This window comes from Cydia fagiglandana, chromosome Z, assembly GCF_963556715.1.
Source record: "Cydia fagiglandana chromosome Z, ilCydFagi1.1, whole genome shotgun sequence".
In the NCBI taxonomy this organism is placed as follows: domain Eukaryota; kingdom Metazoa; phylum Arthropoda; class Insecta; order Lepidoptera; family Tortricidae; genus Cydia; species Cydia fagiglandana.
The window spans coordinates 33,089,281-33,117,248 of NC_085959.1; the positions used below are offsets into that span (position 1 = coordinate 33,089,281).

Here is a 27,968-nt window from a genome sequence, read left to right on the forward strand (position 1 = left end):
GAAATAGTTTTGTATGTTGACACCATTGATACAACGCGATAGACCAGATCATTATAATTTTCAACCTGTGGTCGCCTTGATGAGATCTCATAGGTACCTAATATTATTTAGAATGTTACCTAAACCATTGAAGAAACAACAAATAGTAGAGTGGATTGCGCCGCACGGACGAGTGAAGCGAGAGAACGTTGGCCGCAATCACGTTCAGGGCGTCATCCGTGACTGCTGCGCTGCCTGTGGTTGGCCCTGGTTGCACACCGCACACCGATCATTTTAGTCCCGTAACTTTATATATTTTTGCATAGGTAATAATAATAAACTAACTTCATCAATTTATAAACAGTATCTAGCTATAATATATTACGGCACATGTTTAACCGGGAAGTTAAGCATTTCGAATTATGGCTCAGTAAATATTAAGGTCGGTTGCACCAAACCGTCTGTCACCGTTAAAGCGATCGCAAAAAAAATTGTGTGACTTTTAATAGTATTCTGTTGAGTGATGTTGATCAGTCTGATAAGTGTGGTTGCTGCTACTGGCCCTTATTACGTGCTAGATCTACATAATATAATTTCGAATGCAACTGCGAAAACGCTGTATGTAAAATAAACGGGTGGCCACCCGGCCACAATAAATAATGTCAAGAAGACTGACAGAACCGAGCAACGAGCAACAGATACAGTCAACAATACCTACAAATATAATAACGAGTTGTCTATATATATATATGTTACCTCTTGACGTTAACCGCTAAAACGATTTATAGGGAGCGTGCATGAACTATAGGGGTAGCATAGGAACTATTAGGAACTGTTAGATTTTTGGCGCGAAACGTGAAGATTATGCTTCCGATGTAGCGCTCAAGATGGCAGAACCTACTATCTATGCACAAGAACTTGCTTTGCAATGTACATATTTCAGGCCACAAGATGGTAGACCCTGCAACGCGCACTGTCCGTAATATAGGCATGAATTTAATATGGTGGTATCAGGTGTCGGTAGGTATTTGTGTGCCGGAGCTAGTAATTATCATAAGCACGAAATTATTTCTTCTAAAACTATAAATGTATTAGCATATCGAATGTAAATGATGATGCGTGAACAACGTCGCATACGTAATAAGTTCGCGTCTCCGCGGCACCGCCGCAGGAATTTCTAATTCGAATAGCCCAATCGACGTGACAACTCTGTACATAGCTATAAATGTTATTAGTAACCGCTTGTATAAACAAGGGGTTAGGAAATATGAAGATAGGGCGGTATGAGATAATGAGTAAATCTTCAACTAAAGATATTGATATTGTTCACATCAAGGCCTTAAATTTATGATAAATCTGAATGGAATGGTCCTGGCGTGGGTCCTGTCCCAGTGACGAGCTGAAGTGGGCACTGACGCCCGCGAAACGCGCTGCCCGTAAATGTCGAATGCACTATTTGACTGACGTACCTCCTACCGCGTTTGGCGGAAAATAGAATAATGCATTTTATTTCCTAGTCTATCTTATGAAACCAAGTGCGTCACTCCGATACCTACATAGGTAAAGCTCATTCGAGTGGAAAACTTATCGGGTCGAATTAAGCTTCATTTTACATTCAAATATGTTTACCTAGCCAAGAAATGATGGCGTATCTGATCAAGCATACTTAATTCATGTCACGTGAAAATTATGTTAATACTATAGGAAAAGTAACTTCAAACACATGTTTCATCTACAAGGTGTCGACACTTCAACAGTTTGCCGATTGTAAAAATGAATTTGAAAAAAAAAAACATATTAATTCCAAATTACTTGAATAAACATACGAGCCCCGATGCATATGTTTTCGTCAGGTGACCCCATTTTTAGAGGTTCTCGCGTTTGTTCAAAACTAATGTTTTTGTTTAATAATTACTAATATTTAATGCTTATACTAATGTAATTTAATTTTATATGGTAATACTCTGCAATAACTCAATCCAAATACAAGAAATACCGTTTGTACTGAAAGAAAAAAAATAATGATTTTATATATTTTTTTTGACGGGTAGGATTACAACATATGTGAAAAGGGCTATTACCAGGGAAAACAATAGGGCTCTGCCAATGTACTGAAAATTTTGTTTCGAGCCCATGCATGCAGCAGTGCTGTAAGAGAGGACAATATGATTTGGACAACGTTTTTGAAAAGTCCTTTTTTTCAGCAATAAAAGTCTTATGCAATTTTATTATACGATCAAAATAAACTACATTAAACATTGCTATTATGGTTCCCATTACTGGGTCATTATATGTTCATGTGTAAAATTTATTAAAATAAACAAAATTGTTGCGCGGAACTAGACGAAAACATATGCATCGGGGCTCGTATATGGAAACAAGAAAGCGATTTTATTACTATTTTTTTCCTGTCGTGATAACCACATAATTATGCCAATACCGATTTGTATTCCATAATTTGCAATTAATCAATTAACTTTTCAAATAAAAAAAATCTATAGTCCGTTTTTTTAGCATTAGAAAGAACTTCGCAGAAGTAAGCTTGTGGTTCCAAATCCGAAACTTTTAGCGGTAATAATTTGAAGTAAATTATATGTATTGACCATGCTACATTAGATAATTCAATAATTATTAACAAATAACGAGCCTGATAAAAACTGCACGCTTGCTTCTGTGGAGTTCTTTCTAACGCTAAAAAAAACGAACTATAATGCACAATTATGTCATATTATGTCATAATTATGATAGATGTCAAAAAGTGACAAGAAACACTTTGCAAAATGTAGGTTTTACGAAAAAAAAATGTAAAAATCAATTTTAAGTGACAAGTTTACCAATAACATTTATTTTTTATGTACAAATACATTAAAAAAATTGAAAACAACAAAAAAAATTTTTTTTTGGCGACATTTACCTAAACTCATATTACATTTTTTCCTTCTTTTGACCTCATAAATGCGTGGTTAAAATTATTCGGTTTTCTCATGTTACACCATGTATACAAGAGTAGACATTTTATGAAACTAGGCACTATAAATATGTCAGATGTAGTCATGCCAATAAGCTATCTTAAATTCATATAAAGCTTATGTTTCGTAGTGCTACACTCGTATTCATAGTCCATCCCAGCGTTTTCACACTTTGTAGAGGACAGCTACGAATAGAGAACATGCCGTGCAGGTTCTCGCCACTATATGTTAAGTGGAAATCACTAGATTCTAATTCTAACCTGAACTACCTTCAACAGAACTTATGATTAAAATTTAATTGTACTTTTGATATAGAAGAGTCATGTAAGGTTGATGTAGGGAAGTCCATATAAAATTGTTGGTTGCGAAGACTGTCATAGAGCTCTCATATTTTGTACTTGTAAATCACTCATATTCAAATTCATACCTTAATATTCAATTTGTCTTAATTATTTTTCAAGATAGATGAATGATGATTCGGGTTGTTGCATCACCATCACCATACTAAGTAAGATGAATGTCTGATTTTGATTACCACAGGCTTGTGTGAAACAAGACAGTGTAAAATTAAAAGTAAATAAGTGGGAGGTCCCATGTTATAAGAAAGAGGGGGTAACTTTGAATATTAAAATGAGCCAGGGCCAGTGAAATTGGAACAAACAATAAGTTTAAACTTTAGTAAAAGGCATCATTTTAATTAGTCTTTAAGCAGAGCAAGAAAATTAACTATTTAGAAAACTACTGCCGAGTTCCTTTTTTCCACTATGTAAATGTTGTTGTCTGGAAGAGATCACTCTTTAGCAATAAGGCCGCCTGTTGTTTACCTCTGTCTTCATGTATTATTTGATTTCTGAGGTTGAGCAATAAAGAGGATTTGTATTGTATTGTTTTGTTTTAAGTGCCTGATAACAGTAGTTAAAATAATATTCAATGCATTTGAGTACCTATCTAGTATGTTATGTTTATTTAGTTTTGCAAGCAAAACTAAAAAGCGCATACATGTTTTTCGGGATTGAGGCCTTCTGGAATTAACTTGCATCCAATTCCGGTAAGTTTTCGGAATACTCTAAACATAGCCAAATCATACGAATCGAAACACTTCCGTCCACACCCCCTTTTCACTGATAGCGTAAAAAGAATTTCATAAAGATTAATTAAAAATCAACATAAACCAGGAACCCTTTATTTCTTAACAGACTTAGTCATTCTATATTCGTTTATAAACTGTACTTTAAGGTTAATATTGATATTTAATATAGTAAGTATACGGTTTTCTTTCTCATCGCAAGTGCATTTTAAAATGAAAATAACAAAGGAATAACAAATTAACATGGGTGTTCATCGCAAATTAAAGTGAGATATAACGCATTACAAACACAAAAGAAAGTTAATCAAAGTAAAATAAAGTTTTAATACAAATTAATTCGATTTCCAAAGAACAAACGTAGAAAAGTATAACTAGACTAGAATGTCACGCATAACTTACCTTGTCCGCATTTCTCAGTCTTTGGAGTCGAAGTCATTTTAATTCGCCGTTTGCACCACTATGGCATGTTATCACTTATTCAGAGTCTCTTACAAAGGGTTGAATATATAATAAATCACAAATATATCAATAAATTAAGAGGACCGACCGGCGGCCATGTTTAGAAACAATTTGCATATTTTGTTAAATTTAGCGCATCGGACGCCATCTATTGGTCCGTTTTGTAACTTTTGTTCAACTTTTTGTCATAGATCTAGCATATTTTCTCTATAAATGCGCTGTTCGCGTGCGCCCATGAGGGACAAACATACGCAATGCGACAAAATTAAAAACATGTTCTAATATTCCTGACAAACATACGAAAAGCAACCCACTTAATATGATTGAGTTATTTGTTACCAACCATAAACAATACTAAATTTAAAGCCATAACACACTACCGCACCGCATCGCGGCCTTGATAGAAATAGCTTGTACAGGGCTATAACCGCAAAAATCGAAGTTCGCAAATTGCGGGGTTTTTTCTCTGTCACTTTAATTACGCCTTCATTGGAGTAAAAGAGAAAGATCCACGCAATTTGTGAATTTCGGTTTTCGCGGTAGCCGCTCAGGTCGCATATGTAAATACGTAAAGCCCCCTCCAGACTATGTGCGTGAATCGCGGCGCGACGTCGCGGAGCGAACATATCGCGAAGTTGACGTATGACTCCACACTCGCACACTTCACGGCGATTTCGCAGTTTGGTTTGCGGCAATATGGCGGAAAAGCATCAGCTGATCGAGTTTAACTGTTAGTTATCTATGGCATCATACGTGATTTAGCTGTTTTTCCATTTTGTTTTATTGTAAAACCGTAAAATATAGCTGCTTAATATAATATAATCATAATATAATTCATATTTATCTTGCCACAGAGGAGCCAAAATATTGTGTAATGTGGAGTCTTGCAAGTTCGCGCTTCGCGTCTCCTTTGACGCGGGCCGAAATACCGACAAAAAACGGAGAACAAGGCGCGAAGGCGTGAACAATCTGCGAAATCGACGCCACACTTGCGTTCGCGGCTTCGCCCGCGATTCACGCGCATAGTCTGGAGGGGGCTTAACGAAAAGCGCATTTGTGTGTTAATATTATAAAGTAAACATTTTATGTGTACTATTTCATGGTATTTTAGGCCAAGCGCGCACCACGACTTTTTGTCGCGCGATAATTTAGTCGCAGAAATGTAACGTATGTGTTTATATGGCAGTGCACGCATATGCGACAAAAAAATCGCAGCGATTTTAAAATTGTGATTTGGCACATTTTTCCGCGACTGCTCGCGACGCGATTGTCGCAAAGTGAATCGCAGCATACGGAGTTGTATGGCCCCGCGCGCATTGCGATAATAAATAAAATCGCACCCAGGACCTCAGTCGGCATTTCGCTCTCCAAGCGTCAACATATCGGAATCTGCTTCTCCAATAGAGTCACAAGATGAGACGCTAGATGTTGACCGTTTAATTATAGAAATAGAAGGAGATCACCTTTGTGGTTTAAATACTCAAAGTCATACAGCGATTGCATATTGTTTCACGACAAGCGACTGGTACGAAATCCATGTCAAGAATGAACAAATCGTCGACTTTTCATCGCAGTGCGCGCAGTGAATTTTCTGCGATAAATTACAGCGCGATTCTAAAATCGTGTCGTAAAAATTAAAATCGTGGTGCGTGCTTGGCCTTAAGCCCGCTCCACACTCGTGCGCGAATCGCGGCGCGAAGCCGCGAACGCGAGTCTGGAGTCGATTTCGCATATCAGCGAACTAGACTCCACACTTGCGTTCGCGGCTTCGCCCGCAATTCACGCGCATAGTCTAGAGGGGGCTTTAGTCATATAAAATCATTAAATAACACGTTTAAATTATTTTAGCTATCCTTGTAAACGGAATAGAAGCTGACGTTTAATTAAATTTTGTCATTATCTGTGCAAATTTTCTGAGGCAGGCGGCAGGCAAGCAAAGCAAGGCAATGAGGTAGTGTAAACTTGTGCAACAAGAATTCTTTTACTTTTGGAAAGTAAAATATTGAAATAATTTGGTGGATCGCGTTGTTGTTTACAAGGTATGTGTACACATTTTATTGACCATATATTCTAAAAGTTGTGCGAGGTGATATTCAACGAATTCGTATTTTATGTCTGCGATTAAAGACTACGTCACAAGACGCGAAAACCTTACGTTGGCTGTAATAAGAAGCTATCAGTGAAAAGAATGGTTTTAAATTTTGTATGCTATCGTAATTGATGTCATAAACCAGGTTAATTGAAAAAATGATGTGAATTTCAGGACAGTAAAGAAGTAAAGCAATCATGGCGGACCCGCTCAGTTTACTCCGGCAATATAATGTAAATAAAAAAGAAATAGTGGAACGCGATAATCAAATAATTTTTGGAGAGTTTTCTTGGCCGAAGAATGTTAAAACTAACTACCTGATGTGGGGGTAAGCATCCATGTGTTATTTTATTAATATTCTTTTAAAATGTATGCACCTGATAGTGTTGCAGATGTTATATGCTATTTTTATTATTTCTAGACCTGGCAAAGAGGGCAGTATAAAAGAATATTACACATTAGAATGTCTTCTGTTTATTCTCAAGAATATACACTTAACTCATCCAGTGTATGTCAGACAAGCAGCGGTAAGTTACTTACCTATACACATTTTTTACCAAAGCATGTTGTTTTAATTATAGTTTGTCAAAGAACTGTCTCATTTCAATCATAGACAGAGAATCTTACTATCTTTGTCTTACACTAGTACTAGCACCCAAAAGAAAATAATGAGTATAGTTTTCCTGGTTCTTACTGACTGGCAAAGTGGTTTGACCTACTATAATATTTTATTTATCTGTGTTTTTAGGCTGCAAATATACCTGCAGTGCGCCGTCCAGATCGTAAAGAAATATTGGCATACTTGAATGGTGAAACTGCGACTTGTGCTTCAATTGATAAAAGTGCCCCTCTGGAAATTCCAACACAGGTGCCAATTTTGAAAACTTTACTTTCATCTTTGTACTTAACCCTTTAACTGCCAGAGTCTGATATATAAGACATTACATATCCAGCTAATTTCGCCACAGTCTGATAAATAAGACAAAGATCTGATTTGGTTTTTACAGCACATTTATAACTCCCGTAACTATACCAACCTTACTCTGCATGGTACAATTACTGTCGGTGGCTACACAAGCACGCTCGATCAAAAATTTCTGGCGGTTAAAAGGTTAATGTAGTAGACAATGACAGATCCAATATTTGTTTCTTGCCTTAATTTTTAGTGCTCCATACAAAACTGACAAAGGAGCTCTTATGGGATCACTTCGATTTTGAAAAACGGCTAAATGCATTTTTCTCAAAGACCATTTGATGTATGTACCTAAAATTTGGAACAGTTATAGCAAGTACTGTCACTAACACTGTGAATAAGCCAAAGCCGCTTATTTCTGATTTTAAGGAAAATTAGGGGAGTGAGAGGGGTAGGCTGTTACTTTTTTTTTTAAATTTCTTGTCAATACTTATAATGATTTCAATAAAAGTCAGTCAAGATAACCCTCCTAATAATAGAGACACCACACATACAAATCAGGTTCTAGTAGCTTTTTTGACCTGGGCCTCAAATTAGCACTTGCGAAATGACACTGCTAATCTTCAAGCTCAAAGATTTAAGTTTATTTTTTCATAATAATTGTAAACTAACTCCTTTATGTATATTGATGTAGGTTAAGCGTACCCATGACAATGAGGTTGGTGAGTCAGTGGCGAAAAAGCCACGTATTGAAGAGACCCACGTACAGAAAGTTCGTGAGCAGCTCGCTGCCCGACTTGAAGTTACTAAAGAAGCCTCTGTCACTGTTGACAATATTAAGTAAGTTAGACATATTATTCATAATATGGTATTTTACTACTATACAAATAAGTTTCTGTTTTCGAACCGTCAAAACGATTTTGCTACTATGGATTTTATATGAAACACTAACATGTGACGTCACAGTCATGTTACCTACTCTTTATATTTTTATACATTGTATCTAAAAATAACTGGTTCTTGAGCTTAATTTCATGCATGGTGTAAAATAATTTATTTTAAATACAGTGAAATACCTATGTAATCGAGTAACTGTGATCTGTAAGTTTTAAAGTTTTATTATGTTTGTTTATTTCTTTCTTTGTTTTCATGAATAAAGCTCCCTACCAGTAACTGTGCAATTTCTAATATCATGTTTTATTTGTAGATCATTGTCAGAGGCTATGTCAGTGGAGAAGATAGCAGCAATTAAAGCAAAACGTTTAGCCAAAAAGAGGACTACAATCAAAAGTAATGATTACTCTGACACCCTTGGCGTTGTTGGTTCAGATCTAAGAGCTATCCTAGATTATGATGTAAATCACATTATAAGTCGGGAGAGACAATGGAGGACAAGGACTACAGTATTACAAAGTCAAGGGAAAGTAAGTAGTATTATTATTAAACAAAAACACCAAAAAAAATTGTAGTGATGCCACAAATATTTGGTAGGTATTCATCCGAATAGTTGCTGAATATTGACAAGCTGTTGCAACTACCTAAAAAGAAAAATTACACAATAAAAATAACCAAAAATTAGGTATATATAATATTTAAAATGTATTCTTGGAAAGTTGAATATGAAGACCCTTTTTAAGCATTGTTGATTACTAAATGTTTTATTTTTATCATGGGTCTGATTTGATTGACTGTAACTACATTAAATAATTCTGTATATTTTAGCAACCATTTGCATATTGCAACTTTTACTAGCCTTCTATTGCAATAAAACACAACAATGTTAAGGCAAGGGGCATTAAAAGATGGTTAACCATTTTTTGTATGGACAGATATTTGCCAGGAGTATTATGGCCCTGCTGCAAGGCATCCGAGCGCGTGAAGAAGGCAGGCCGGGGGTGCCGCGGCCGCAGCCTGTGGTACTGCCACAGCCTACTGCATTACCAGCACAGCAGGCGCAGTACAACAGATACGATCAGGAAAGATTTATAACGAGGAAAGAAGGTTAGTATCACTTCTCTTACAACTTGTAACACAAACGTCATTCCCTACCTAATGAAAGAAATTAAAAAGGGGCTTCCAATGAGTTGTAGATTGTAAACTGGCCCCTGGCATTTAAGTTTAAAGGTCCAGTGGATGCTAAATTTGAGTCCCAATTTACTGTTTCATGGAGAATTTTTTGAACACTACATTCTCAAACCTTTATATTATGCCGTATTATTAAATCATAACCATTACCGATATGCCTACATTCATTTGCGTTATCATTATTAACCTAACCTACGTGTGATCTAACGAATACTTTGTATCCTCAGAAACGGAGGGTTTCAAAATCGACACTATGGGAACGTATCACGGCATGACGTTGAAGTCGGTGACGGAAGGGCCGAGTGCCCCCCTCGCAGCGCGCACCCCACAGAATCCTAGTCAGCAGCGGCCGATGCCACGTAAGTTATTTACAATGTAATCCAGGTTACATTGCTCATTCGTCTGTCATGTTATAATAGTGCTTTTATATTAGATAGCTTAGGTTATGTATTTGAACTAAACTGCAAAGGAATTTCGGTATTGTCTGTGGCAGTTATGATAGACTACGCTAAGCGCCCATGCCAAGTGTTGCGTCGTATGGCGCTCCTATGGGATATGTATGCATTGTCACTTGTCACTGCCAAGTTCGTGCCGATGTTGGTGCAAACATAGCGTGTTCTATATATCTAGGGAGTCTATCTGCCTGTTTTCTACTAGACAAATCTGTACTAGACTGTAGGTCATTGACTTAAATGTTGACAATTACAATTCAAACAACTTGCAATGTGTTCCTACTGCAACAATTCGATTAGAGATTTCTTATCGCTTTGTATGCATGCGAAAATGTCGTTCGTCATATTAAGCACAAAATGTCGAACCAAAGGGCTAATTTAGACTATGCGAGAACTCGCATGCGAGTTTCATTACATTGTGGTTTTTGATCGGTCGGTTGTAATGTAACTAAAATCGCATGCGAGCTCGCGTGCCGTCTAAATCAGTCCAATCGCTGTGTTCCTGGCATAAAAAGTGGTGTCGTTGCCAGAAATGCCAGTGTCGGCGGGAACGCCGGGCCGGCGCGAGTTACTGCCGGTGGCCGCGGCGCGCCCGCCCGCCGGCGGCGGCAAGCGGCCCTCACGCACGCCCATCATCATCATACCGGCCGCTGCCACCTCACTCATATCCATGTACAATGTCAAGGACATGCTGCAAGACCACAAGTAAGTACTGAGTACACATTCCTTACCCGACCTCAAACCCAGAAACAGTCTTATGTTTGTATCGAGTGTGACGGTTTCATCATAGCCTCAAAAGTGCTGAGGCAATTTTTAAGAATGGTGTCAACTGACTCTTAATAAAATGTAAGTGTATGCAAAGCAAACACATATCAGTAAAGTTGTAGATTGTAAACAAGCAAGTCTACGACTTCACTCTGATCTGTTCCTAATTATGCCTAAGCCTACTATGATCAGTCACTTTAAAATATTTACTGTTCGTAAACAGCTATTAGCAAACACACATTTTGTTGGTTAAGAGAAACATAATATAAGAATTCTTAAATCAAATGTTTCTCGTACCCATTGTACCCAATATATCCATAAGTAAAATACATTTTGTTTTTGCATCGTCTGTCGACCGCAGACTATATTTAGTCATCATCTGTACAGTTTCTTAAATAGACATATTAAAAAAAAACTTGCTTTATGTCACCAGATTCGTCCCAGTAGAGCAAAAGAAAGCCGAAGGCGCAGTCCGCGAAAACGAAGTGCTCCTTCAAAGAAGAAAGGGTGGTGAAAATATGCCAGCAAACAACTTCGCTATTACGGTAAATACATACCTGTTATTTGATACGTAACATATATTATGACTTATATCAGTTAACAAAGTGATAAATATTTTAACCTACCAATAGGGGGAAACTCTGCCTAGGGGGTGCCACTACCACATTCCATCACAATCTGGAGGTCTACTGCGAAACAAGAAAATCGAAATTTCGTTATCTAACCTCTCTATCACTGTTGCATATTCGAGCGAAAAAGAGGTAGATAACTAAATTTCGATTTTCGCGTTTCCCGGTAGCTTGTAAACAAACCGCCTTGATGCATCAATATTATAATTTAATGTCTGTGAAAACTTGTCAAAAAACTTCTTTCAGGCACAGTATGTATAAGTTACTCTATGGTTTACTAGAGGCGCTAGTGCTGCACTCTGGTGGCAGGACATTGTAGTAATACCCCTATTGTAAAGGCTATTAGTACTTACAAGGTAATTTTTGTTTCTAGGGCACTCATATAGTCGTTGTATTTAATTATGCTTGTATTTTTCAGTCAGTTGTCGATTTGGTATGTGTTGTTGTGTTCATAAAGTTGTTTTTATTATTATTTTACAATCGTATTATTTAATACTGCTACTCTACTCTTTTGGAGAGTTAAGGCATACACTTATGTATTTGCACTATCAAAGTCACCGCCATACTTTCGAGGTTTATAAGGTTTATTATTAGCTCACTTGCAACTTGCAAGTGTGATACTGGCGCGTGATACTGGCATTCAAAGTGTTACCACCTTATTCATAAACCTTAACAAACTTTTGTAATTTTGTCACTTTTTAGCAAACACAAATGAATCTTACATTTGATTAAATAATGCGATTGAAGTTTAGTTTTTCTTCGTATAGTTCCCGCGTGCATATTTTTGAGCAAGGCTGCTCCAATATATCTGATGGCGACTGTACCCGTATAACTACAAACATCGTTTGTTTTGAACTCGTGTATAAATGAAGGACTTCCAAATTCAAGAACATAAAATAGTGAGTAGAAAAAAAAATACGAGGTTAACATATTGTCTGTGGTACAGGTGCCGTACCGCGTGGTGGACAACCCGAGCCGCCTGTCGGCCGCCGAATGGGATCGCGTCGTGGCGGTGTTCGTGCAGGGGCCCGCCTGGCAGTTCAAGGGGTGGCCGTGGGACGGAAATCCAGTGCAAATCTTTGCCAATAGTGAGTATTTAGTTAAGCTTATCTGATGAGTCATAATTTTGTAAAACACTTAGTTTTATGCATAGACTAGGAATGCTCTAGACCGAGTTTAGAATAATTATTTCATGCAACCGATGATGCCAAAAATGCGGGGGTGCGCGGGACGAAGTGAGCGAAGTCCCGTGCCGTGATTGGTCCGTTCAAACACGGACGTCACACAAAGACAGTTTCGACTCGAACATGGAGTAAATTTACCGTATGCGTGGCAGAGGGGGTAGCGCGACTATGCTCAGTCTGGGTGATGTTTTATCTGTGGTTTTACATAACGCTGCTGAAAATACTTAAATAATCTTTTTCATACATTTTTGGAGTAAGTATAACTTGAAAACAACCTAAATAAGAGTACCTATAGAAATATTTATGCGAAAAAAACATGTAAATATTTGGAGACTTCTCTAGAAAGGATTCATGTTTCTATTGGAAACCAAAACCGCTGTCACTTTAAAATAAAAATATTAATCTAATATACCAACATATTAATCACAATTAAAAAAATACCTTAATTGTTTTCTTAAGAGAATTGACGTAATGTCTAAAATCTAAAAAAAACTGAGTTGGGTCATGAACAATTGAACATGTAGACTCCAAAGACGTAGTCTTTATCATGAACATCGAGTGATGATCTGTTTTACTTTGCGTTCGTTTTCCAGTTTGCGCGTTCCACCTAAAGTTCGACGAGATGAAGCTTGACGCGAACGTGTCGCGGTGGGCGGTCACCGTGCTCAACCTGAGCCGCACCAAGCGGCATCTCGACCGCGCCGTGCTGCTCGGCTTCTGGGAGACACTGGACAAGTAAGTCGGTCACTACACCCGCGTGCCACCTCAACCGTGCTCAACCTGAGCCGCACCAAGCGGCATCTCGACCGCGCCGTGCTGCTCGGCTTCTGGGAGACACTGGACAAGTAAGTCGGTCACTACACCCGCGTGCCACCTCAACCGTGCTCAACCTGAGCCGCACCAAGCGGCATCTCGACCGCGCCGTGCTGCTCGGCTTCTGGGAGACACTGGACAAGTAAGTCGGTCACTACACCCGCGTGCCACCTCAACCGTGCTCAACCTGAGCCGCACCAAGCGGCATCTCGACCGCGCCGTGCTGCTCGGCTTCTGGGAGACACTGGACAAGTAAGTCGGTCACTACACCCGCGTGCCACCTCAACCGTGCTCAACCTGAGCCGCACCAAGCGGCATCTCGACCGCGCCGTGCTGCTCGGCTTCTGTGAGACACTGGACAATTAAGTCGGTCACTACACCCGCGTGCCACCTCAACCGTGCTCAACCTGAGCCGCACCAAGCGCATCTCGACCGCGCCGTGCTGCTCGGCTTCTGGGAGACACTGGACAAGTAAGTCGGTCACTACACCCGCGTGCCACCTCAACCGTGCTCAACCTGAGCCGCACCAAGCGGCATCTCGACCGCGCCGTGCTGCTCGGCTTCTGGGAGACACTGGACAAGTAAGTCGGTCACTACACCCACGTGCCACCTCAAAGTCATATAACAAATACATATAATGCTATATAGAGTAGAGGAGCGCGTGGGCTCCTTAAGGAGCTTGGTAAGCGGTTAAGGGAAGCAACAGGGGACTCTCGCGCAAGCAGCTTTCTCGCGCAAAGGATTACCATCGCTATACAGCACGGGAATGCTGCCTGCGTGGGGCACCTTGCCGAGGGGCCTAGACTTTGAAGGTAGGTTTTAGGGAATTCTATTTTTTTGTAAGGTTTAGTTTTAGTTATTTTATTTTATAAGGCACTTAAGTATTAAGTTTGTATTATTTATGTTAAATAAACACTGCCAAAAATATAATGCCATATAATTTATGTTTCATATATATAACATGAAATTTTGTTAGTGAATTTTGGTTATCAAATAAAAGATGTTGGTAGGTAAATGTCTAAAAACACAGCATTTATTATACCTTTAAAAATTAAATATTAACAATCCCTCTCTTTTTACAGGCACATGATGAAGAATAAACCTCATCTTAGATTCTAGTTTCTAATATTAAGCTTTATAGAGCTATAAAATTATTGATGATACCGTGTGTATAATATTATTATTATGATTGCCTTCGGAGCGAAGAGTTTTTATAGTTTTTAAGTCGAATGTCCTATTATATGCGTCTAGATTATCTAGAGAAATTACCTACTGTGTACATTACGAATAGTTTCTTTGAAATCACTTATTAATATTATTATGTAATGTTGCTCCTCGAATCTTATTAGCTTAGTCCACACTTGTAGCAAATTAATTTACCCTTAGGTATATTACATGTTTCGTATACATAAAATACAAATGTGGACTCAGTTCAGGCAGAGGTCAACCTATGTCAGCCTTTCTCAAATATTTGAAGTGGCAGGGGCGGCCTGTCGGGACACATACTGTAAGCATATCTAAAAAAGGCTATTTGTTAAAATAATGTCATTTTCTGTGAATTTTATGTTAATTCTACTCAGAATCACGAGCTCTTTTGAACCTAATTCTATTACCATAATTCCTTAAAAATAAAGGGAAGTTTTGGAGCTCTTATGTTTATGATGAAATTGATGAAATGAGCTGTTGATTCTACTGACATAAAATTCAAAAATAAGAAAAGTGGAGTATGTTTTGAAGAAATACTTAAGGTAATTGATGCCTATAAGTAAAAATGCCCAATGCTTCCCTCCTCTCTCAATGCTCAAGTACCTATATTCTTGAAAGAAGGCAAGATACTTAATAATTGCGCGGTACAATGTTTCATAAACGCATTTATGTCTCTTTTATAATGGAGCTCCGTAAAATTGATCATGGTACATACATCGTGTCATAAGTAAACCTAAAAGTTTTCCTGGCAAAAACGAGTGCTTGATAAAATGAAACATCTATTATCGGTAAGAGTCAACTTATTGATAAATAAAAAATAGTTACAAGAACGCAAACCGACATATATTTTCATTGCTATGTTTAGTTTACAAATACAGAAATACTAGTCTCTTTCTTTCGCTGCCACCGTTCTTTTTCACTAGTTACGTCTGTCTGTATGTATTTATTAATATGCAGCGACAGCATATATGTACATAGACTAAGCCCTGAGTACAAACATGGTTTCCAAAACAGTTAAAACTCTCACAGTTATCCCTTCTCCATAAATGTACATTCCCGTCCCCGGCTGTGATAAAGTCCTGACGTCGTATAATGTTTTTTACAAATAAAATAAAATATAAAACTCCCAATCACTACGCCTTATAAAACAAAGTATCCCGCCGCGTCTGTCTGTTTGTGTGTTTATATGTTCGCGATAAACTCTAAAACTACTGAACGGAGTGATGGAGGAAGGTTTAGGGGTATTTGTTTACCCATGCGAAGCCGGGGCGGGTCGCTAGTATATAAATAAGATAGCCAACGTGTCATGTCTTCGCGGTTGGTATTGTGTAACATCGATGGTAGGTATGATGATTATTCATTTCATGAATCACTCGTTATTGCTAGAAAAACGTGAAGGTTTATAGGGATTAATCTCACTTAATCGCAAATTATACAAATGCCCCTTTACGGCTACCATCAGTTTGGCATTGACATAAACGCTATCGTGAACGTAATTTACTTTCTATATATCTCTTTCGCCCACCTGACCTGTCCGCCCTCGGAATACCCAACTGGCGTGAAGTGGCGCAGAATAGGGCAGAATGGCGCTCTCTTGTGTCAGAGGCCAAGATCCTCTTTGGGTCACTGAGCCAGTGATGTATGTATGTATATCCAAATGTCTCTTTCGCACTAATATGTCAGTACGAGCGAGATGCATAGAAAGTAAATTACGTTCACGATAGCGTTTATGTCAATGCCAAACTAATGGTAGCCGTAGTTAAGAGACACGTTTAGCATTATGAATAAGAACGAAGTTCATATAGACCTTTAGTTTTACGTATGTCTCGAAACTATGTACATCTGTATAGTCTGTTACCCAGTAGGGAAATGCTGGTTTGTAGGCTAAAACAAAATTGTGCGTTTACGTGCACTTTAATGGAAATGGTATCCCTGTTCGAATATATCCGTTAAGTCGAAGAGTTATCTTTAGATTGATAATCGTATAGATATTATTACTACTTCATTGAGATGTTCAGTTGGTATACATTAATACTGCACCGTAAAGCCTTACTTTGTTTGGGACGGACTGACAGTTTTTGGAATACAGTAAACTGGAGTAATTAGACAGTCAATATTTTTTTATAAATAACCCTTGCACATCTCTTTATGAAATTGTCAGATAGTTATAATTCCTACAACTCTAAAGGGCTAAACTCTTTCTGGCCACTAATATATTTTTCACCACGCCAGCTCGGAAAGACTTACGTTGCACTTCAAAAACTGATAGCAAAGTTGCATTTTATTCACACGTGAGGCAAAGTAATCAAATGCAAATTTTGAGTTGTTTTCTTATGTTTGCTATTAGAATTGACTTTTAAATGATGATTTTGGATGATAAATATTTAACAACATTCATTTGGATTTGATTTTGTTTGATATTTTACATTTAATATTTGCTTCGGGTTGGTGTGGTGAAAATTTTTGTGTTGCACTCACAATTTTGAAACCCTCGAAACTCTCAAGATTCCATTTTTCGAACCACTCGCTACGCTCGTGGTTCAATTTTGGAATCTTTCGCTTGCTCGGGTATCAATATTAGCACGAGCGGTTAAACAACAACTTTGCCCCCTTGTAAAACAAATAACTATTCTGCTTGAATGTGGATCCATTCTAATGTGAGTTATTTCGAGCGTCCTTTTTGAATACGAGTACCATTCTTGTGATAAGACTTGTGTCATACTTAAGGGGAAAAGGGACAAAGTTTTTGTTTACTTGTGCTGTAAGTTTATCAAAATTAGCATTGGGCTTTTTCAACAATCTGCCTTAGAAAACCAAATCAATCACTGTTAATTAGGTATAAATATGTCCAACATTTCAGTAAGTGTAAATTATGGCCGCAGTACCTCATTGCTTAAAATTGTAACTTCAAATTGATCACATTATAGTGTAAATTGTCAATCGCCACCGGCTAATAACTGGCCACACTAAACTAAAATAGTACATTTCGATGCTAGTGCGGAAGGTATGTCATTACTTCACGAGTACCGAGATATCTTGCCACGAGCCGCAGGCGAGTGGCAAGACTCGGGACGAGTGAAGAATGACATTTCCGCACGTGTATCGAACGACGTTTTTTAATACAGTTGCGAAAAAATAAGAAAAACATTGTTAATCGTACACTAAACAAAAGTGGTAACAGTGACAGCTCGGTTAGACGTCGTCTTTAAGTATATTATATCTATGGGCGTTTGGCAGCTATTCCGTTCCATTCAGTCAACTTATTAAGAACGGAATTTTCAATATTGAATATTAAAAAATAAACGTGTTATAATGATGAAGAGGTAAGTAATTAAATATGAAATATGTAATATTTTTCGTATTCTTACATTAACGGTAGGTTTTTATGCTGATTACGACGTTTAAAGGAAACTAATATTAACACTCATCAATAAGTAGTCGTGAATTGGAACAAGTATAAATTTAAAAAAATTGGAAAAGTAAAAAGCACTAGTTCGAGATAACCAACTTTCCGCACGCTAAACAGCTACGTAAAGTAGCACTTTTTGAGCAACTGTATTAAAAATGAATTTTATTTACCTAACAATTCATTTTAGTGTAAGGTTTATAACTGACATCCGTTCTATAACTAGCCACCTATATAATACACATACTATAGATGGTCAAGCAAATCTTGTCAGTTGAAAATGGCGCGAAATTCAAATTTTCTATGGGTTGATATTCTGCTTCACGCCTACTTTTTTCAAATTTGCCGCCTTTTTCTACTGACAAGATCTGCTTGACCCAGTATAAAATGATTTCTGTTTATAGGTGAATAGAATTCATTTTTAGTTTTGGGTGGCCAGTTACTAAATAGTGGCAGTAATCAGTAATTGATGAATTAACCTATATGTCACAAAGAAAACTTTTTATTAGTTAGGAATATAAGCCTGATACTGTCGTTACGAACTAATGTGTGTACGTCATGTGTGGTCAAAGAAAAACGTCAGTACCGGTCATGTGAACGAATAATATCAAAACATTGTATATTGGAATACTACGCAATCCTTCGCCCTTTTATTAATTCAAATGTTTTATTGTATTCTTAATATTTATTTCTTGCACAACACTTCAACCTTTTGTGGTAATGAGTTTTTCGGAACTTTGTACGAAATATCATTTGATATTTACTTACCAGTCGCTTTTCGGTTTAGGAAAACATCGTGAGGAAACTGGACTAATCCCTAGGCCCCTATAAGGCCTAGTTTACCCTCTGGGTTGGATGGCACGGATGGCAGTCGCTTTCTTAAAAATGAGTACCTACGTCAATTCTTGGGATTAGTTGTCAAGCGGACCCCAGGCTCCTATGAGCTGTGGCAAAATGCCGGGATAACACGAGGAAGAAGACTCCATGTGTCAAAGTCTCCTTGCCAGTAGAATAAATTATACCATTGTAAATCTGCAAGATGGCGGTGGCAAGATAAAAACTTGACAGGCTACAGGTGAAAATCAATGTTATTTGGTGGGTATCGTCCCATTCGTATTTCGTCAAGTTCTTAAAATTAGTCCTATTCTGCTTTCGTCACAATCGTCGGTGGCTTTCAATGTAGAATGAGTGACGAAAGCAGAATAGGACTAATTTAAAAACTTGACGAAAAACGAATGGGACGACCCAAGGCGATACCATTTTGTGAACCTGACTACGGTTACACGTTCACAAAATAAGATTGATGTTCAGTAAGTACCTAGGTAGTGTTGGGTTTTGTTATACTGTTTTCTAATTCACACTTCTTTTTGTTCAGCGACAAGTCAAAAAATTAAAGAAACAAGCTCCTATTATACTAATATCTTGCATGCATTATGTGTCATGTACCTATGAAAAAACAAAACCTTGTTATTTTATGTTTGTGTTGAGCAGTACATACCTACCGAGAGAATTATCAACGAAAGGCATTCGATCTGTTATATAATAAGAACACCAAATAGCGTAAACTACCCTATAGACGGCACCCAACCAATGGTTGGCACCTTCAACCATACTTTAAGGCAGCAGTGCTGACTTTCCTTCAAAAATAGGTGCCAATAACGGGTATTTGTCAGTGCCAATCATTGGGTATTTTACACTGTTGTATCTCGACAAGAATAAAAAAGAAATTGACTGTCAAATGTAGCTTTAACAGTATTTCAAATAAATCTGGCAATGAATATAATTATTTTTATTTGAACTTGAACATTTCACCCCGGTATTTATTCTAATTAACTCCATTTTGGAGAGATTTTTTTTATTTGTTAAGGCCACACAAGCGTGTACACTTGCCTTAGGGCCTGTTTACATACCTATTGATTTCTGTTGAGTATGAGTTTATACATTAATTGGTACTAAACCGAAGTCAATTACTATCTCGATGTACGAAATTATGTTGATATCATAATATATGTCATAGTAGATATGTAATGTAAAAATTAGATTTTTTTAAAGGAAAATCTAAATATGTTAAATAATTACTTCCCTCTTAATGAAAGTATAAATTAATTAACTATGCCATTTAATTTCGTTAAATGTACTTAGTCATACCCCGAAACGAAAAACTGGTGGTAGAACATTGCAGTAATAGAGTTAGACCAAGATAGACTAAGATTTTGATAGCTTACGCAGTGCAAGTGTTATTTATACGTCATATAATTTCATAGAAATTTGACGTTAAAATTTCACATAAAACAAATGAGGAAAATTTCATTTTATGAAAGAAATATTTCGTTTTCATACAAAGATATATTCTGAGAAGTTATCGAAGTTTTTCCATGTGGAAATTTCGCAAGTTTGGAGACTTTCTGACGACACACCGATTATGGAAGGGGTATAGGTTAAAATGAAACAAGATTTGCTTTATTGTATTTAATTAAAATTTTTATTTATTCAATGGTAGTGTATAACAATAAATATTTTTCTCTTTTGAAGAGATGTAGCCATAATGATATTCTTTGAGTACACAAAATAAACCCATTGGTTCTACCCATAACAATATCACATCGTTAGGCGTGTACGTACGTGGGCCCATTTTTACTTTGTAGGTACTTCACTTAAAGTTTGATGTTAGCTATTACGTAGGTAAGTCTTAATAGAACGTGTTATATGCTGCAGGCTGGGCCAAGAACAATCTGGCTATATAATTATATAATTGGGTCTTTGGGTTATTAAAGATCAATTGTTTAAGTACTGTCTGTATACCTATACTTTTATATAAAAAATCTCGAATAACTTATCATATCATTAATAAATATAAAAAATAACATTGTCATAAAAACCATAGCCTTCACAGCGTCGTTCTGCCCCGGTAAGGAATGATAGGACCAAATTTTACCGATCGCAAAACTCAGCCGTCGAATAATTAAACATTATTAGTTAAAACACACTTTAGTCTTTACATGGGATCGTGAAACAATTCATATTCTACTGAATAATGTTTAAAATAATGAAAACAGAATTGAGATTGTACCCCTATGAATACTGTAGCTACCCACAAAAAATCTTGCAGCCATCGCAAACAAATATCCAAATAAAATACATAGAGTAAATATATTTGAGACACTTTAATCGTTTTAATCTAAAGTTCACTATGCTGATGAGGTGGTGAACTACAACTATGAGTTTAGCACAATCACTCATAGTGACGCAAACAGGGCCTTAGCACAATCGAGATAAGCTCTGCGTCCCCAGCCGGAAGCATTCCTTCTAGAATCTTTGAGCTGCTGGGGCGTAATCGCTATACCGGACTAACCTTGCACACCCAAGCCTATGTAAATTTTCACTATATCTAATGTAGTTGAAAAAATACACTTTATCCATTGCAAAGCTTTATCTCTAGTTGCACGGCCCCATAGGAATGATTCGTGCAAACTAATGAAATGAGCAATGCATTGATTCACTCGCTGTCTTCTTCGGTAACTATTTGCATAATTTAATGCTGTACACAGTAGTCCCTAAGAAAAGAATCCTAAATATTGTATAAACTACAAACTTTAAAACAAAATATGTAACATTTTCCTCTAAACTATAAACAACATTGGTAAAGTCAATGTTTATATTAATAAATATTCTACACACATTTTAAAATCATATCACGTTTAAGATGTATTAGGACTTATATCTTTAGCACGGCTATAGGTATACTTTACGATGTTTTGTTAACACAAAGAAAAGTCAAGCTAAGTAGGTACCGAGATTTTATTAGCCGATCACATTGGTACCTAGTTACAGGTGAAAAGGAACTCAGTTACATGACAATATACAATGCATCATTCATTACTTTCATCGACATAGAACTTAATACGTCATTCAGTCAAGTTAAGATAACACTTAAAGGTGGATCGTTTCACTACAATGTAGATACCTATAACATTCAATAAACGTTTTTAGTGTAGGTATATCGCAATTAATTCAGTTCAGAATCTCAGAAAATATATACGGTAGGTATAATTTGTTACAAAAATGTAAATACGTACGAATTTGCATGCTAGGTACATGAAATGATACATAATGTATTGTTGGCTTTATGTATATGTAGGTATATCCCCACACTCTGTCTATTCAAATAAATTATTTCAGATTTCTGGAGATTACTCAATTGTATCGAAGTAACCAGGAACCTGAAAATCTGTTTTAAGAAGATTTATTTAACATAACTAGGTACTAATAATATTGTTTGGATTTAAAGTGTAGCAAAACGATACACACTAACATTATTTATTGCTTTTCTTAAATTTTTAACATTAAGTAATCAACAATTGCATTTCAGTAATTTTAACTACTAGCAAATTGATGATGTGAATGTGAATTTGATAGGTAGTTAACTAGTTACCTCTTCTTTATCTTTTACTTACTACGTAGGTACCTAGGATTTTTTTATGAATTCCGTTATTAAATTTAACATAATGTAATAATATTACCTGTCACTTATTATCATGTTATGTCGAAATTAAACTTTCGTGAGTTATATTTTGAACTGTTTAGGCGACGACTGTTTAGCGACCAAAAATTCAAGTGAGCCAAACCGTTGTCGTCTAAACAGTATATTATGTTATGTAATGAGATTATAAGTATTTCAAAACTTCATTTATATATTGAGAAGTGTATGTTTTATAGTTAAAGTAGGTACCTAATTCTTTACTTTAAAAATGTAACCGGTCGTTTGAACATTGTTGTATAAGTTTACATAACAAAATTAGGTTGTAATTTATTGCTAAAAATATCTTTAAGTACACTTAATCCGCCGGCAGTCCTATTGTTACATCTGCAAAATAAGATTTCGTAATATAACACATAACTTTCACAAAATGCTTTATTTATAGTCCAGCGTAGACTAATTTAATATTCAAATGTCGTCGACGTTGGCACCACCTCCAATAGCATTTGCAAGAAAACGGTAATTTTATCTGAAACAACACCACACATAAAATGTCAATGCGAAAAGTTTTTTCAATATGCTCCATTCATTGCGAGCTTTAAAATTAGTTATATACTTTCGATCGAAAAGTCTGGCCGAGTTAAGGTATCAGAGTACCTGGAGATTTATGTTATTTAAGCGCAACCGCTTATCTACATAGGTGGTTATACTTACGACTTTTTACGTTAAGTGCAACTGTACTAAAAAGGATTGAGGAACGGGAGATTCTTTGCAATTACAAACACCACTGGAGATAAGTAGGATATCTAATAGTTGACCAGAAAATCCGACCTGTGCCCTGTTTATCAAAAGCTTGTAACTTGTAATACAAGTGGAGGTCCCTTTTTGACAGCTTTTGTTCAAAAGGGACATCCAATTAGATTACAAGTTACAAGCTTTTGATAAACAGAGCACTGTTCTTATTTTAAATTACTTTCTTACCCATGAACGGCAGAGAATAACCCCATTTCACGAAGGGTAGGTAAACCAACATGCCTCCGAATATGAAACCAGTAGCGTACAGGTATTCCCACTGAGGCGTCTGGATTATCGGAGCTATTACCAAATACGTTGACACCAGAAGTACGATGTACGGTATTATAATGGGCACCTAAGAAAACGAAATTTGCTTTTTAATAACTGATTTTTGGTTTAACCCTAATTAATAAATAAGTATGTATATTTTTTTACAATTTATTTACAGATGCACGAATGTAAAATGCCAATACATATAATTGGAATAATTAAAGATTTTAATAAAACTGCTGAGCTAGACGTGAATAGAATTAAGACTGGAAAAAGTTGTCAGCGTCACTTTCCGAGGTTCCTTCCGGCGTATTCTCATCTGTCCCCAACATATTGTGACCGAGCCGAGGACGGATGAGAATGATTTTATTCTTATTAGTGGTCGAGCCTCTGCCGAAGATATACGTAAATACATTTCCAAATTGCTTAAATGTTATCGTTCCAAGGATCGTGCTCGGCGATGGTCATTTATGGTAAACTGGTTTTGTATTACGGGGATTTTTCTATGTTTACCTTATAGGGCCTCGGTGCATGGGGCTTGGTGTGTCTCATGACGATCAACGCTAGCATGGCGCCGCCGTAGAATATCCACGCCGTGAACGAGAAGAAATCAATCAGCGAGTCTATAGTTCCGTACAACACCATAGCAACAGCGATCAGGGACTGCAAAAGATTTCATTAATGTAACCCAAATGTAACCTAACATTGTTAACTAAACATTTTTTGTGTTATGTGATTTAAAAAGTTGAAACATTAAGAAAAGCCAGAAGGACTAAATGAGTGAATTGCAAAAAAAATTTTACGTAATTAAGCGCAGTAAAGAAGCTGTTATTAGTCTTAACTTAATTGATTCATTTGTGTTACGAAAATTAACTATGTAAATTGTATTGTATTTATTGCATTTAATTCGTACACATATTAAGTCTATTAGCATATGCTAACACACTTTCGTGCATCTAACTTAAATAGAAATGGCTTAGCTTTGGTAACAGGTACAGGATCTTAACTATATACAATTTATTTGCAACTCAGTCAAATAGTAATGTTTACTAGATAAGATTGATATTTAAATAATTAGGTACCTACATAAACCCTGACCAGGAACTATTTTATTCATATTATACCGAACTGTCACCATATACATGAAAATAACAGCGCCCTCTTGACAATGATCATGCATATTACTGGTTAGGCTTTACAACCTAGTGGACAAAAATACTATAACATTTCTCTGATTTCAACATAAGTCTAAGTGGATGGTACCAACTGTCAACAGTATCTCCAAAAATAATAAACGGTATTACAACATGTTGGTAAGATTAGGCAACACGTACATGGAAAATAAGGCCCGGAGCTGGTGTGAAGCGGCGCACGTGGACGTAGGAGAGGATATCCAACAAGTGGCCCTCCCTGGATGCGGCGAAGCACAACCTGTGAGAATTAACAAAAAGATGAAGAACTTATCGTTTAGTGTGGAATAGTGAAAATGTTAGTTAGTGTAGGTAGTGTTAGTGTTTAGCGCCATCTAGTGACGAGTAGTTTTAACAGTTTTTAACATACGAGTATTTTTTATAGGTACCTTGCCAATGCCCCCTTATTCATAAACGTTTACTAAAGTTGACAAGCCGATAATAATCGTTTGTCCCTTTCCGACTTATCGGTGTGATGGAAAGGGACAAACGATTATTATGGCCTTGTCAACTTTAGACAATACTATTATTCTGTGACTTTAGTAAACGTTTATGAATAAGGGGGTAGGTAATTAATTACAGAACAGATGTAAATTCAGTATAGGTATGCAATATCTAGAACTCCCAGTGCATAGAGCACGTATAAAGTAGGTGGTAGGTGGTACAATATTATAAGGGAACAAATTGAACAATTTTATATGTAGATAATTGCCACCAAGCACCCAACTAAAAATGCAGATACTTAACCCTTTGACCGGCATAGACATCAAATGTCTCGCGCGGTTCCAGCCCAATATCAACTTTCGTGCATTCCAACAAGGCGTTCAAACGGTAATCAATATAGTATTTACCGTGGTATAATAATATACTCCGCCTGGTACTCTCTTCCGACCCCGTGACTGACACAAGCCTACTCGCACGTCATCATGCGACACCGCTATATAATAGTATGCAATAGCGCTATACAAAGTGGCAATGTTATTGTGACGTAAGCTTGTGTCACACAGGGAAGAGAAGACCATGTTTTATTAGACTGTGGTATTTACCTTCCAGCCACGAACAGAGTGCCGTTCGCGGAGCCAAACGTCGATATGGTGACAGCCAACGGCATGAGCCACGCCATGGGGCCCAGCAATCGGTTCCCGAACGTGACGGCCACCGCCTCGCTGTCCACCATCTCGCTCACCGACATCACAGTCAGGTAGGACACGTTCACTAGCGCGTAGCACAGAGTCACCAGTGGGATGCCAATTATAATGCTCAATGGGAGATTTCTAGAACATTAATATTACAGTTATGTACCTACAACAGTACCTACTCACAGCAACACCCTTAACTGACCAAACCCAAGTTTGGTTGATAAGAAACAATGTTGCAATTTATTGAGAATCAGGGTTGACAAACTTCCTACCGTAGGGAATCCTAACTTACCCGGTTGGTGCCCAGCTTCGCCCAAGTAAAATATGCATTAAAATAGAGTTAGACCAAACTAAGTTGACAGCGATTTTGATAGCACAGTTATTATAAATAAATATTAAACTTCTATGCCAACCCTTATTTTCAATTAACTGCGACATTAATAACGGGGTTTGGTTTAACTGACCGGTTCTTATCTCGTGTGTGATTAACCACAATCGATAGGTACTTGTGGCCACACAAGGATTACTTCTTGAGTTTTTATAAATTATGTTTTACTAATGTGTTATTAATCTTTATTTCATAGATCAAAAGTACTTATTCTATAACGCTAATTATTAATTAATTCACTACGACAACTATTCAATAAAAAATAGAAGTTAGTACCTAAGGATGGTTGTCTGTTCGAAGGCGCTTTTAGCTACAATGCGGAAAAAACTCGTCCTGGCATGAGTGAATGCGTGTTACCTAGGTACCTATCCTAATTTACTTCATAAGCTAATAAAACTAGATACTTATGCCAGCTCGCTATCAATGGTTATACTGATAAGCAGACATCATAAATTTTATAGCATTTTCGGTGCAGCGGAGTGGTAGTGTTAACGGAATTGGTATAAACAATTTCAATCCTAATGATTAATTAGCGTTAATTACGTTAATATTAACCTTAATTTACCATTTCAGTTGGAATTATCTAGGTATACCAATTCCGTTAACACCAATCCACTGCACTAAAAGTGCTATAAAATTTACTATGTCTGCTGATAAGATAATATTATTAACCGATAGAGATATTTTAATCTTTTTTTAGATAATAACTCCTGTTAAATGATTAATAATGACTTATTGTTTTGAAAACTCATTCAGTGAAAAAGGCTGGTACTGGATTGAGAGGTTCTTTATGAAGAAAAAGTCTAATCAATTGTGAATAGCACGCTTAATAGAAAGAGATTGGAGCTGAATGTATCGCAATATCCAATTAAGAGATACCAACTAAGAGCAGAGCGCGTAACAAGTCTCGACGGAGCCGGGGTTAAAATTAGCAATTTAGTGCGAGCTACATCACATCAACTGTATACAGTCCAGGGGGCCGATTTTTGAAATTCGACCACTCGATTTCGTGTATTTCGTTAAATGATATCTCCACTACTAGGCGTTTAAATTCTACTAAATGAATTGAAAGCGAGTGGTCAATACCACTAGATTTCAAATTTCAATCGCTCGTATTTAAAAAATTTGCATTTCCCCGTTTTCCACCGATTTTCGAGTGACGAAATCGAGCGATCGAAATTCAAAAATTAGCCCCCAACAGTCGTCAAAAGGTCCTTTATTTTCGTGTGTATTCGTGGTGTGACGTCAGTTTATACCTACCTAGGTCGAATCTTTATTTAACATAGTAGAGCTTACTAAAATAGGTAATTTTGAATGCGGAAAGTTTCTTTTAAAATCCTTTTTACGAGGCTGAGAGAACAGATACCTACATGTTTTCGACGCATCGCGTATTTATATCAATATGCTGACTATAGGTACATACGTATTATACAAGTAGGTTAAGTAAAATTCACAAAGGTAATAGGTAATGGCAGCGGTTACATCATCAATATTTATTTTACACGATATTATCACCAGATTGGTTAATATTTGTCAGATCTTTGTTACAATAAACATCTACCGTGTACCTACTCGTATATTTTTTTATTTAGATACGTGAAACGATACATGTATGTTGATTGAAATACGTGACCGCGTGATAGTATGCGTAGGTGGAGTAGGTATTCCCCAGG

General features: G+C 36.9%; 3 protein-coding genes and 1 long non-coding RNA gene across 6 annotated transcripts in view; 2 read left to right on the plus strand and 2 right to left on the minus strand.

Moving 5' to 3' along the window:
* LOC134679130 (guanine nucleotide-releasing factor 2) overlaps positions 1 to 4,608 on the minus strand; it is a 66,203-nt gene extending 61,595 nt beyond the window's left edge. Inside the window, exon 1 of the mRNA XM_063537981.1 lies at positions 4,435 to 4,608. Coding sequence (XP_063394051.1) covers positions 4,435 to 4,471 — 37 coding nt within the window. The 5' untranslated portion in view covers positions 4,472 to 4,608. The remainder of the gene's footprint in view (positions 1 to 4,434) is intronic.
* Positions 4,609 to 6,422: 1,814 nt separating this feature from the next.
* On the plus strand, positions 6,423 to 13,363 carry LOC134679134 (parafibromin-like). Of its 2 annotated transcripts, none has more exons than XM_063538000.1 (12): positions 6,423 to 6,533; positions 6,758 to 6,911; positions 7,005 to 7,110; positions 7,332 to 7,451; positions 8,191 to 8,336; positions 8,704 to 8,920; positions 9,326 to 9,497; positions 9,809 to 9,940; positions 10,564 to 10,738; positions 11,232 to 11,343; positions 12,374 to 12,515; positions 13,205 to 13,363. In XM_063538000.1, exons 2-12 carry the CDS (start codon positions 6,781 to 6,783, stop codon positions 13,348 to 13,350), a joined length of 1,599 nt encoding a protein of 532 aa, XP_063394070.1. In that variant the 5' UTR covers positions 6,423 to 6,533; positions 6,758 to 6,780; the 3' UTR covers positions 13,351 to 13,363. The 2 variants fall into 2 exon arrangements, with proteins under 2 accessions (XP_063394070.1, XP_063394071.1); XM_063538001.1 differs by having other exon boundaries at positions 6,426 to 6,537; positions 6,768 to 6,911.
* Positions 13,364 to 13,928: 565 nt separating this feature from the next.
* On the plus strand, positions 13,929 to 19,819 carry LOC134679137 (uncharacterized). Its single transcript, XR_010100296.1, has 2 exons — positions 13,929 to 14,005; positions 14,507 to 19,819. It is a non-coding gene; the product is annotated as an uncharacterized LOC134679137 (long non-coding RNA).
* A 671-nt stretch (positions 19,820 to 20,490) lies between these two features.
* The window catches only part of LOC134679133 (b(0,+)-type amino acid transporter 1-like), a 39,926-nt gene continuing 32,448 nt past the window's right edge, over positions 20,491 to 27,968 (minus strand). For both annotated transcript variants that reach the window (XM_063537999.1, XM_063537998.1), the window contains exons 9-13: positions 25,815 to 26,042; positions 24,913 to 25,009; positions 24,092 to 24,241; positions 23,495 to 23,663; positions 20,491 to 23,042 (exon numbers count right to left, since the gene is read on the minus strand). In XM_063537999.1, coding sequence (XP_063394069.1) covers positions 22,975 to 23,042; positions 23,495 to 23,663; positions 24,092 to 24,241; positions 24,913 to 25,009; positions 25,815 to 26,042 — 712 coding nt within the window. In that variant the 3' untranslated portion in view covers positions 20,491 to 22,974. The remainder of the gene's footprint in view (positions 23,043 to 23,494; positions 23,664 to 24,091; positions 24,242 to 24,912; positions 25,010 to 25,814; positions 26,043 to 27,968) is intronic.